The 12,937-nt window shown below is 42.4% G+C and overlaps 1 protein-coding gene across 1 annotated transcript; it reads right to left on the bottom strand.

The window, feature by feature from the left end:
• Window positions 1–307: 307 nt before the first annotated feature.
• On the bottom strand, window positions 308–12,614 carry cdc42ep4a (CDC42 effector protein (Rho GTPase binding) 4a). The gene is made up of 2 exons (XM_034219810.1): window positions 12,368–12,614; window positions 308–3,286 (listed from the first exon to the last, which is right to left on the bottom strand). The coding sequence occupies exon 2, from the start codon at window positions 3,166–3,168 to the stop codon at window positions 2,128–2,130; it is 1,041 nt and encodes a 346-aa protein (XP_034075701.1). The 5' UTR covers window positions 3,169–3,286; window positions 12,368–12,614; the 3' UTR covers window positions 308–2,127.
• Between the last annotated feature and the right edge of the window lie 323 nt (window positions 12,615–12,937).

Raw genomic sequence — 12,937 nt, 5'->3', positions numbered from 1 at the left:
GTAGCCATGCTCCATGAAGGTATCAGTCAGATGTGCTCTGAACTTAATTTCACACACACACACACATTTACTCATGAGTCATCACAGCTTCTCAGCTTGTATAGCCGATACTTCAGAGACACTTCCAACTAGGCTTCAATTGCTTCCTTCCTTCCTCTGCTGGGGGAATCAACGAATTGTGGTAGGAAATGGCGAAGGCAGTCAAGGAATTCCTTTGTTAACGTTGCTGAATGAGTAGCACTTCAACTGTATTATGTTCTGATTCACTGAGACACATTGGTTATAAAAGAAGTGGCAGGAAAAGAAAGACGTTCAGGATTTATTTTATTGAAAAATATAGGTTATTTTCGACAACACAGAAGAAACAGGTATCAAACAAAGGAAGGCATAATACACATTACACAGACAACGCCCCATTCGCACAAGGTTGTTAACCCTAGAAATGACCTGAATATATTATGTAGTGTTTGAGTGATTGGAAATATAAATATCCAGTTATACAAATTATTTATTTTACTCGCTCCCCTTCATGATTCGACACAACCAGGAACACATCTTTATTTTTTCAATCTATGAGCTCTGCCTTCCACTTAAATGTCCACAGTGATTACCCACATAGAGAAGCAAAGACAGACAGATTTGACAGGCTCTCCCAAAAGTGGGCTTCACAAGTAAAATTATTTTTAGCTAGAAAATTGGGATTTGGCACATCTGTCAGTTTCAGTTAAGGCAGTGAAATCAATCAGTGCAACTGAGCCTCGATACTTCTGGCCGTGGCTTTTAATGATGCAAGAGATACAGTCAAGCTGCAATGACTATGCAACTTGCATAAAAATAGAGTTTTTTTTTATCCCCTTGCATCTATCGCTAGCTGTGTCTTTCCTTTTCATCCACATATAAACGTAAATAACAAAGCATTTTTTTCAAAGATAAAACAAACACCAAATACTAGTAGTGTCTGGTTAAATTGTGCCTGATGCACTGATTTTAAACAAACCTTAAATCCATCACCATGAGTAGTAGTGGAAACAGTAAGGCAGCCGCTGAACTAATCAAGATCATTTACACAATTCAGTTGAACCACTGTAGCTGCATGGACGCATGAAAACAAGGAAGGAAGTGGTTACCAAACTCTTTTCAGTTTCAACTTGAAAGGAAACATTAGTCAGAAGGAGGAAGCTAATTTGTGTCAGTTATCAGAAAACTATAAATTCATAATTATGATGTCTTCAGGATATAATCTGCTCAGTGGAAAGGGACAACAAAGTGTACAATCCCTCTTCACACCTTTGGCTTCCTGTAGTAACACAATTCTTTATAGTTAATACAGGCCAATGTATCTAAATTCATTTATAACCCTGCTTTTCTTTAATTACACAGAGGCTAAGCCTGTGAATTAAAAACAGAAGATCATTTGGGGTCTGGGCTTTGTGGTTCAGCTTTACAGCAGTGTCACAAGGACCCAGAGTTACATAAGGGAAAAAAGCTCTTGACAGATCTATGGCACTTTACTATAATATTTTCAGATGAAAGGAGCTCAAGGCAGGGCTTCACACTCCAGTGACAAACACAGCCACCTTTATTGTGACAAGATCACCAGCAGTAATCCTGTGGTGACAGAGGCCCTCTGTTCAGCTCAGGCCTCATGATGTCCCACAGTCAGTGAGAGAAAACACAACAACATGAAGAAGAAGAAGAGAGACAAACCAAATTTGAAAAGCACCTGAGAGGGAAGAGACAGAAGGCATGAGCTGAGCTTTAGTTATGGAAAGTGTTTTCCCCAAAAGTTTCTTTCCAACTCCTTTCACTCCCTGCTTACTTCTGGAATGTTCCATATTCAGAGTGGCTGTTCTTCCATGTCAGTTCCCTCAGTGTTCAAAAGGTAGAGACGGATTGACAGTGGAGGGTAACGCTCTCTGACAGATGGGCTCTTTCAAAAGAAGCAGTCACTCTCTCCTTGCGGACCTACAAAGTAATAGTTCTCCCTCTTTTTCACAGTCCCATTCCCACATTACCCTTCAGACGAAAGTGTCTTATTTCTGTTCAAGTGCAAATCCACACTGTCAAAGGACTTGCTAGTTTCACATAAACCTCTTCCAGAGCCGTGTCCTTATTTTTTTTTCAGTCTCACAAGCGGATCTCATCGTCCTCATCCTCCATGAAAGATGAGAAGTTGCTCTCCTCCTCTGGCGGGGCACTGAAGGTGGCGCTGTCTGTATCGCCTGCGTACGTCTGGCTGTTTGGTTTCTCATCCAGGGCCGCAGAGCCAGAGCTGGACATGGAGCAGCTGTCCAGATGCTGCAAGTGTTTGGGGCGAGTTTCGGGGGTGTACTCTGGGGTGTAGGGACCTCCATGCTCTGGCCCTAGATCTACAGAGCTGGCTGGTTGCAGAGAGGCCTGGTGCTTCATTTCCTCTTCCTCCATCTCCTCCCCTGCTTCCCCATCCCCATCTTTCTCTCCCACCACGCTATCTTCCTCCTCACCGTGGATGCTGAGAGGCGGTGAGGCGCGGCCCTCGCTGCTCTTGCCTTCCTCGTAGCCTAGATCGTCATCCTCCTTCTCCATCACCCCGAGGATGTCCCCCAGCATGGAGGGTCCCAGGTCCAGATGGAAAGACATCACCGACTCAGCGTGCTTCATTCCACCGCCGTAGTGGTAGGGGCTCTCTGGTAGCTCTGTCAGCTCCCCGAAGCTTTTCTCTTCCAGCTCAAGAAAGTGAGAAGCTGCAGCTCCGCCCCTCCCGTCCCCCTCCACGTAATGCTTTATAGGACTCGAGGACAAACTCTTTGCCACCAAACTGTCCCCTCTGTCCTCATCGTTGAGAAAGGGCAGAGACATGGCGTTCTTCACATAAGTGGGTGACCCTCCAGGAGTGTCCAGGATATCCCTCTGCTGGTCGACCCTGTTTACAGATTGGGAGCGCTTGCTACTCCTGAAGGTGCGAGACAGGAGGCTGGGCCGAGGGGAGCGGGGCAGGGAACTGCTCTCAGGGGGGGGTTCTCCTGAGCGGGTGCTGAGGAACGAGGTGTCTCCGAACGCATCGCCACTGCGGCCCACATGCATGGTGTGGCGGAAGTCTCCCAGCGGGGCACTGATCATCTCCCGGGTCAGGTCCATGCGACGCTTGGTCTGGGAGGTGCCAGACACCAGCTGTTTGAGGATCGGCATGGTGACCGATTAGTTTGGTTTTTGGAGTCAGAGAAAAGCTTCCAAGTCTTTGATATAGTCCTTATGAGAGACGTTGGGCTGATAGTTGACTCTCCTCAATTGCAGTCAGCGTGGGAACCTGAAAGATTAGAATATAATTAATTAAATGTGTTAATTGTATCAAAATAAACGTGTCCTTAAATTCTAAACAAAAAAAAGACATTTGAAGTAAACACATCTGCCAAAATGTTATGCACAATTAAAAAGGGGGACATGCTGTTCAGTAGCACCTCCATGACAAACATATTTACGAATATCAAGAAGAAACATATATTAAAAAATAACCTTACATGTATAATAATAAAAAGTCATCAACATAACATTGTATAGAATATTCACACCAAGCGTTTTAATCCCATCAAGTAAATATAAACATTTCTAAGAATCTCATGTTCCACTAATTACAAGAGCTGAAGCTACCAATTATGCAAGTCCATAATGATAAGCAGCACTCTTCCAACATCTCTGTGAGATGACCTCTGAAATGCACTCAGGACATGAGGAGCACCACAGGATTCTGCTTTGACTGCATTATAATTGAGAGCAAAACACCAACCACAGACCAAGATGGATCAGAAAAGGATAGCTGGGGGCTGCCAGGGATTTTTCTGGTGCGAAGCTCAACTTTGGCAATAAAAGTATGACTAAAAGCTAATCTTGCAGTCACAGATAAAGTAAATTATACAATAAGAAATATACCCCTCACAATCGAATATGTTATTCAACATTCGCCATTGTTTGACAAAAGGAAGATGCAATTGTGATCCGAGACATGAGTCCCTAGCCATTTTCTTCTTCCAAGACAATGGTGTATAAGCCTATGAAGCTAGCTTACTGACAGCTGATAGAAACCGTGTCCCTGCATTATTGAAACATGCAGCGGAGACAGAGAAGCCTCACCGCAGGCTGACAGCAGTCTGCCATTTCTGCAGGTGCTGCACTGGAGGACAGGAGCAGGAAGTCTAATTAGCTATAAATCCCCAGCTCATAAAACACACATACAAAGAGCACTGTCATGGTGGTCTGCAAAAATGAAGTGCAAGCCGTTTCTACTGACAGACATCAGACACACATGCATATCATTTGTGAGTGGAAAGTCTCTATGGTTACCGCAAGCAGGCCTAAAGAAAGCGCTTACCTTGCTATCGGCACTGTGCAGTGCACCTCTCTGGCTCGCACAGTGCATTTTTCTGTTTGCCCACGCTGACGCAGGAATATCATGAAAAGTCAGCACCTTAACCTTGGCTTTGGATTTCTCACAGACAAGCTTTCAAAATATATTTAAGTCAAGAGTTGTTTTTGGTAGTAGAGCCGTTGGGAGATTTAGGGTGTTTAATGTGACAGGCTTTTAAGTGCGCTGACCTCATTCTTCAGTCTCCACCCCCCACCCAACCCCTGTCTTTGCCAGCTGAGCGTACTCTTCTTCCTGTTAATGCCCTCACCTGCTTTGGTTTCCATGGAAACACCCTCCTGCAAGCAGAGTGTTTCCTGTCAGGGGCTGCGGAAGGCTTGAGGCTTCATGCAAGCATGCAACACATGGCCTCCTTCTGTGTCAACCCAGAGCTTGTACAATGCACCCTTTGAATGGGATGTCTGCTATGTTTTCACTCCTTCATCCATGTTGTATATATTTGTATAAGTGAAAATGGGAATTCATACAAATATATAAATGTTACACTACATTGGGCAAGGAAATAAATGTATCTATAGTTAGAGAAACATATACATTTGAGATAACAGCGTTTTTGACTCGCCATGTGAAAACTTTCCATGAACTCAAACGGTTGTGCCAAAACACACACACAAGATGAAGAAACATGTTTATTATTGAAGCTGCGTGTAACGATTTGTTTTGGGGAAATAATGATGGAAATATTTCACACCCAGCCAACAAACAACCTTTTTTTCTGGCTAGTTAGCTTCTGGGTGGCATACACAGGCAAGCAAAAACAACCAGCAGATGAAACGAAGGATGACGGTGAAAGCCCGACTCCCACTCCTCCATCTCACTCCCCTGGGCCAGGATCAGGCTGGAAAGCTTTAACAGTGCCCATTGCAGGGACATGGGTGCAGACATGTGTTACAGACCACCAGACAGAACGTTCATCAGCTAAATCTAAACCAGGCAAAGGCCTTTAGCAGCAGCATCTATCTGATCTTTACATCTTTGTGAAAGTGTGTGTGCATGCACGTGTGAGCGTACATGTGAACGAAAAAGTGAAAAAGGGCCTGAGAAGGCAGCAGTTAGCGTGGGAACTACGGGGTCACAGCGGGAGGATTGACTTTATAAACAGACTTTCACAACACTGAAGGTCTGGCTGCAGCAGAAGACCCAGTGGAGACAGAGAATGTGGGACAGAAACAGACAGGAAGAGCTAAGAGGCACATCTGCATCTTTTCACTTTGACTGCAAAACGTTTACACACACTCCACACTGACCTACAGACCTTGATCCCTTTGGATAACAAATGAATCTGAGCAGTCTTGGTGTGTGGATGTGGTATTTCTAAACTTCTGAGTAAAAAGCAGCAGTGCATGAATGTCTACACACTGTGATAAACTTGAGCACACTGGGAACGATTCCAACCCATCGCCAGTGCTGCCTCACTTCTCTCATCTTTTCACATCTGTTCAAGTAAATGATATTCCAACCCATTTCCCCCCAAATGTATTTATGTCATGGGAAATGTAATGTTAGCTCTGTTTATAGATCACATAACTCAATTATCAATATAAATACCTAGCCAGGGTCTAAGGAGGGTTCTAAACTGCTTATATATATATATTATACAGTTATAGCTGCTACTTTGTGGGAAGATAAAATACTATCACCCACTTCTTCAGAGGGAAAAGCACAGATATAACGCAAGAAGGAGTTACGCAGAAATGGGTTCTTTTACTGAGCGGGGTGAAAAGAGGCAGCACTAAATCAGACGGCAACCTGGGTTTTGGATCTCAAGGGAAATGCAGCAGTCATTTATAAACACTTCAGAGAAATGCTACATCACAGGAAGTGAAAATACCAAGCTTAAGCCATGACACAAAATCACTTATACTGTCTACATGCATCGATTAAAGTTGTACAACTTAGCTAACAGCACACCTCGTCAGAAGATTGAATTGATATGCGAGACACCAGACTAATGTTTAACCTGGATACTTTGTGTTTAAGACAAATGTTAGTTTCCTGTCAATTCTCTCACACCCTCACAAGAGATCACTCACAGACATACACTCCAACACCACTAATGGACCGTTTCCCTAATTGAGTATTGATTCATCTTCTTTGTGTTTAACTTGTTCAGTGTGTATTCTACAGTCTGGGGAGGGGTGCTGCTACAGCGATGGGGGCTTTGTGTCTGCCTCATTTAAAGTCAGTGACCTGGATGGACAACCACATGACCTGAGGGTGAAAAGACATTGGGGGGTTGGAGTCCACATGCACCCAAATAAGTTGAAGAGCATCCGTCTCACTAACTTCTTAAACTGCTCTGCTTGTAAAACACTGATGGCCTTAGCATTTGTAAATGCCCCATTTGTTCATTAAACTCTCGTTCATTTCCATATGTTTAAGAGCAACACAACCAAGAGTTACTGTTCAGTAATTGGCGAGCACACATACCCACACACATGTTCCAGTAATTAAGTTGACAAATGGCCTGTAGAAGTAGGTATCTGCCATGCAACTCAGTTAGTGCGGCTGAAAGTCTCATTTAGAAAAGGAGCAGCCCAAGGACAAACATTGGAAATCACATTATCTCTGAATCAGACAGACCGGGAACAAGAGACATAAAGCTGATGCTGCCCTCCGAGGTAAATAAAGCAATGAGAGTAAACATTACAAATACATCTGTATTGCTTGCATAAAAGCCAGATTTAGCTGTTGCTTAAACGGTGCACTTTAGGGAATTCTAGATGGCATACCATTTGCTTGCTATGTTTTGATTCATATCAAGTCGTTGACCTATAGGCTATCTGAAAAGTGGCATCGTGCCCCGCCAATACATTTCCCTGGCTCTCTCCACCATGGACTTCCAACACAGCAAGCAAGCCAAGGGCTCATTTTGATCAAAGTGCAAATCCTCCGTGGTCTAAAGAGCAAGGCAAATCTAAAATCTGTACAATTTTGAAATTCAGACCACCCTTAGCCTGCAAGTGTTGGCTTTGGGTTTTTTGTGGTCAAATATTTTATACCAATCTTAATCCAGTTTAAAAATAAATGTATCAAATAAAATATTTACAACATTTTAAAGCAAAAATATCAAAATGGTTTTTGAGAGGATAATTAATTATAAAACTGAATATTTGGGGAATCTTTTTTTTTATCCAACAAAATAAGACATTTAAGCCACCACAGAAGGCTCTGGGAAGAAGTTAATTATTTAAAAAAAAAACCTCATACATTTATTGACTCGATAACTGACAGAGACATAATGAATTTAAGTTTTAGTTGCAGCCCTGGATAGAAATATAATCAAATAAGGAAGGAGAGATTCATCCTTAATTATAAGAAGATTAAATAAACACCAATATATTACTTGCAGATAGAATGAAGAAGCCCATGTGTGTATTTCTGAAACACAGACGGCAAAAAGCTCACATATCAGTGTTTGCCCTCCCTAATAATACCTGGCAAGCTAGTGTGAAGCGGTCTGATATGCTAATGACACACATCACCCAGCAGGAGACTCTGCTTTGCACAACAGATCAAAGCACAACAGATTTTTAGAGCTTCCCTGCTAATAAAAGTGTCCCTAGGATTTTTGAATTGGCATTCATATCAATGAGAACTACATCTGTTGCTATCCTTAGATCAGTGAGTAAAGCATTTGAGGTAAGCAACTTGAGCTAGAAGATCAAACTCATACGAAATCAGCAGTGTTTAAAAATAGAATTCTGAATATGGTCGATAAATGTACAACTAAACAGTTTTATATTATCTGTGTTGGATCTGAAGCCACATCATCAATAGGGCAACTATACAATTCTGTCTTTAAGAGCAGGTCAGAAGAGTTAAAAAAGAAAGGAAGAAAAGAGACGTATGATGACACTTTCAAAAGAGCCCACAACTGATGAAAGGGTTCCTGGCAATGATTACACCTTTAGCAGTTTAGCTCAAATGTGTGCTAGCTGACCTGAGAAACTGAAGAGGAGAGGACTCGTCTCTTTTACAGTTTCAGCTGACACAGCCTCCAGACAAAACACTCCATCTCTTTCTGTCCATCCTTGGCTTTGGTGAAACTGACAGCTTTTATTACAGACACAAAGAGCGGGTGACAGACAAGAATGCCATACTCAATATCAGTGCCTTGACGAATGTAAAGTGTTCTGTTGTGGTGTAAAAAAAACTGCTACACATCATTTTCCTAAATCTACAATGCCTTTTTCTACACAAACACTATCGTCCATTCCCTGTAGTCTCTGAGCAGAACTAAAGTCCCAAACATGGGACTGAAATGGCAACCAGCATGGCTCGACATCAACGTCATCTGTGTACTGGGCATGGCATCTGAATACAAGTGGAGGCTCCAATCCAGAAGTTAATATCTCAACATAATCAGAGAGAATGAAAGTTGACAAGAAAATAAACACTTATTATTATTAGTTTGGAGGAGGTTATGTTTCAGTTTGGTTTTCTTAGTCTGTTTGTCAGTAGGATGAAAGAAGTGTTTAATCTGAATCTGGGTTTATGCACTATATTTTGTTTATTGGACGGCACAGCAGGCAGCGTTGTTGTCCACCAATGGAACATCAGTGGTTTGACCCCTTGATATGCGAGTGCTTGTAGATGGTAATCTTTCCTGATGATGAGCAGGTGGCACCTAGTACAAATGTGTGTGAATAGGTGAATGCTGCCTTTAGTTGTAAAAGCGCTTTGTAGTGGTCGGATAGACTACAAAAGCGTTTTATATAAATGTAGTGAATTTACTATTTATGGGAAAGGCCTTGGCAGTGTCTATGCTCTCTGAGTGCCCTTCTAGTTTTGAATGTATTTGGCAATAACACATGGCTAAAAACCTTCCTAGCTTTATTATTCTCATCCAGCTGAGCCTGTAAGGTTAACATCTTGCTCCATGTCATTAGTAGTTGCCCCCAGTCACTACAAAACACACCTGAGCACTTTTAAAATGGGTATTCACAGAATTGCACCAATCTGACAAAATTACCACTGAGATAAGTGGCTTAACTGTTAACTGTAACCCTAACCTCGACACAGCAGCATGCTTTTCAAAAGTACATATTAGACTGGTACAACACAGCTTAATATGATAGAAAAATGTGTTAGCATGGGGTACGTCCACAGGAAGGAAAGGGAGAAAATGAGGCGGCAAACCCTCCGATCTCTCCGGAAATCTACTCAGCCTGCCCTTCCTGGCCACTCATAGCGTAAACAAGGCCTCCATGTCCTCCATCATACAGTATTACTGACGGGCTAACCAAACAAACACAGCTCATATCTCCATTAACCTTCAGTGCTGTGGGCTAGTGCTGGGAATGTGTGTTCAACTAAATGGAACATGCATCATATCATGGAGCGCCTCAACTTTATTGACTTGACGCTGAACACACCGGAACTTAACTCTACAGCAGATATTGAAGCCGAGTCACAGATGATGACAGATTCGACCTCAGGCCCAGGTGTCCCTATCGTCACCCAGGACAGACTGTCACCGACCAACCAGGTGTCTCTTAAGAGCTGCAGAGAAGTAGTGAGGTTACAATTTGAAACGCTCCAGTGGAAACCTGTGCTTCTCTATGGAAAGAATGCAGAGAACTTATGGGATGCAGAGAATCTTGCTTTAAAGTGCTATATAAATATAGGGGTCAGACAACAGAAAAGCACATACTGAAAGTACGCCAAAGCTGCTGCTAACAAAAAGTGGAGGGCTCTTCGGTGTTTGTTTTTTTAGTACAAGTTTCCACTTGACTTTTGCATTGTGGCTGTCTCCGAGTGGATAATAAGTGTACTGTGAAGTGGATACCTCTCAAGGTTTAATATACAATTATTGGATTAACACAAATCAAAAGCAGTTCAGGTAGTGACAAAAATCATCATTACATTTTGTGCAGTGACATTGTCTACCGCTATGCTAATATAAACTACATCCAACAATAATGAAACAGGATGGCAGAGAAGAATAAACATTTCCTCTGGGTCACAGTACCAACTGCAGCCAAGCAAACAAAGCAAAGCATGCTGGAACAGACCAGAAAACAATGGCACTAAACAAACGACACAGGAACAAACACAGCATTCAGACACTGAAATATGAGACGCCCATAGAATTTGATGTTTGAATACTAGGTTATAAAAAGGTAGGTGGCCGCAAATTAATGAACTGTTGCTTTTTGTCACAAGTCACACCATAAATGATGTATTGAGAGACTGTACATTTTCAACAACTGGTACATTTACCACTAAGGATTTTCTGTAACATTTGCAGGCAGGTAGTAACTAAGAGAAAAGACAACCACCCAACATGATACTTATGCTACACATCCTTCAAAAGCAACTGTCATGCCCTCTATAATAATCCTGTGGTTTACTATCACCATCCTCAGAGGCATTCCAGGGAAGAAAAAAAAAACAGTTTATATTGGCATTTCCTGGAATGTGAAGGGGCTGGACAGGACACACACATTGCCACAAATGAGCACACAAACTACAACGACATGTTCAAACATGGGTGCTGGACCATACACTCAGTGGCCACAAATAACACACTGAAGTTGCACTTCAGCCCCACCGCAAAAGGATTTTGAGACAGTGATTATCTCAAAAAACAAGTTAGTAAACTGAATCCTGAGCAGGTTGTGTTCTGGGATGTGAGCCAGCAAAAGCTGTCTACACTGTGTGCTGTGGCCAATACCAGAGTGGTTGGCACCGTGTCCAACACCACACGGAGGAAGGATAACTTTCACCTTCGGGCACTAAACACATGTCTCCTGTAGGCAATTAGACACTTGTGCAGGCTGGCTGAGAAATGTGTCGCCTGTTCTCAAAAGGCATTTCAAAAGCACTTGGCTCTGGGGAAAAGCTAAACCTGCTAACCCTGTGACACTTCAATCTTGCTGAGGAGGTTGGGTTGTTGCTGTGTCATCAACCTGAATCCATCATCGTCCAGGCAGAAATATTTGACATCTCACGAAAGCCCTCTGCGTGTTTGGGATTAGACGGTACAGATGTCACATTAACCCGTGAAAACAAAGAAAGCCACCCGGATGGCCTCACAAGAAGAGACATCAGATAATATTATCTACTCAAACAATTGCTGAGTGAGGAGCTCTTATCAGTATGTCGGCCAAGGCCTACAGACCTGAGGCCTATCACCTTATTATCCAGTCAATGTGCTCAAAAGATGCCATCCTGTGAAAGGCCCTGCCAACTAAAACAGGCTTTGGGTTATGTGTGTAATGAACTGGACAAACAGGACAGGCGTGCACTGCCTGACATGCCAAAGTGTGCAGTGGGATATTTCGTTTTTTAGTCACCTGATCAAGTAAACTAAGAACAACAAACATGAAGGCCAAATAAACTCATTCTCAGTTTACAAAAAACATATGTTTACAAGTAGTGTCAGTATTGGGAAGAATACACGTTTAATACACTTAATATGAACTGAAAAGCAAAGTGTCACCAAATATATTTATGGCCTAGTTTCGAGTATTTAGAGGCTCACTTCTGTCTATATGAGGCCTTTGAGAGCGTTCTAGCTTAGTGAAATGTGAAAAGCTAACGTAAGAAACCAATGCTTTAATTATAGCTACAAAGCATTCTCAGGTAAGCTAATTTTATGGACATATTCATGTTACTGTTGAGGGGGTTTCAGACACAAAGGCCACGGTAGACTCTACCCACAAATAACTGCTACATGGACTAGAAATAAGTCTTCTTAAGTGTCCATTTGACAGCCCTCTTGCATTTATCAGTCTAGTCATTCACTCTCATTACAATAAAGCTGTGATTCGGGGTGGGTCAATGGCAGGAGAACAATAAGTAGCTGACCACAAAAGCATCAGCTGCCTCGCGCACCGTGCGCTCTACTGAACCGATAAATAAAGCAGCTCTGTTAAATACATATTTGAGCTGTATAAACAAATAAAAAGGTGCATTTTATGTGGTTAGTGAAAGTACAAACATAAAAGCGCATGCACTTACCGAGCATCCCCATTCATAAAGCCGGGTGCTGCTTCACTTTCAGGCCCCCAGCAGGTTGACAAAGGGGTTCAGCAACCGAAAGCAAACGTAAACCGCTCGGATCAAACTGGAGAAATCCACGGAACTGATCGACAGAAAGATCTATCTTTTTTTATTTTTAGAAACGTTACTGATGCTCTCACTGCATCCTCAGAAGCGATGCTGCTGCTGCTACTCTGAAGCCAATAACTCAGCACAATGCCTGCCTCCTGCCTCGGTAGTGTGTTTGAACACGCCCTCTTTACAGGCTCCTTAAAGACACAGGCTGCCAGCATGGGGCCACCAGACAGCCTCAGTCTAATTTCCTCCCCCCTTAAAGGTGGGGTCGGTGTCATGAACACTAATGGCACATTATTATTATTATTAAACAGAAACCTGAGAAATACATCAGAATTAACTGTAATATAACCAATCGTGCTTTTAAATGGGCTCATATATTTTAAAATGCTAGAAACCATTTAGAATGTACATACACCTTTGACATCAGTCCAGAAAATATTAATATTGTCAAGATTGTATGTATAATGCAAT

The sequence above is a fragment of the Gymnodraco acuticeps genome, unplaced genomic scaffold (genome assembly GCF_902827175.1).
Source record: "Gymnodraco acuticeps unplaced genomic scaffold, fGymAcu1.1, whole genome shotgun sequence".
Taxonomy (NCBI): Eukaryota; Metazoa; Chordata; class Actinopteri; order Perciformes; family Bathydraconidae; genus Gymnodraco; species Gymnodraco acuticeps.
This window is presented reverse-complemented; position numbering and strand designations above follow the sequence as displayed.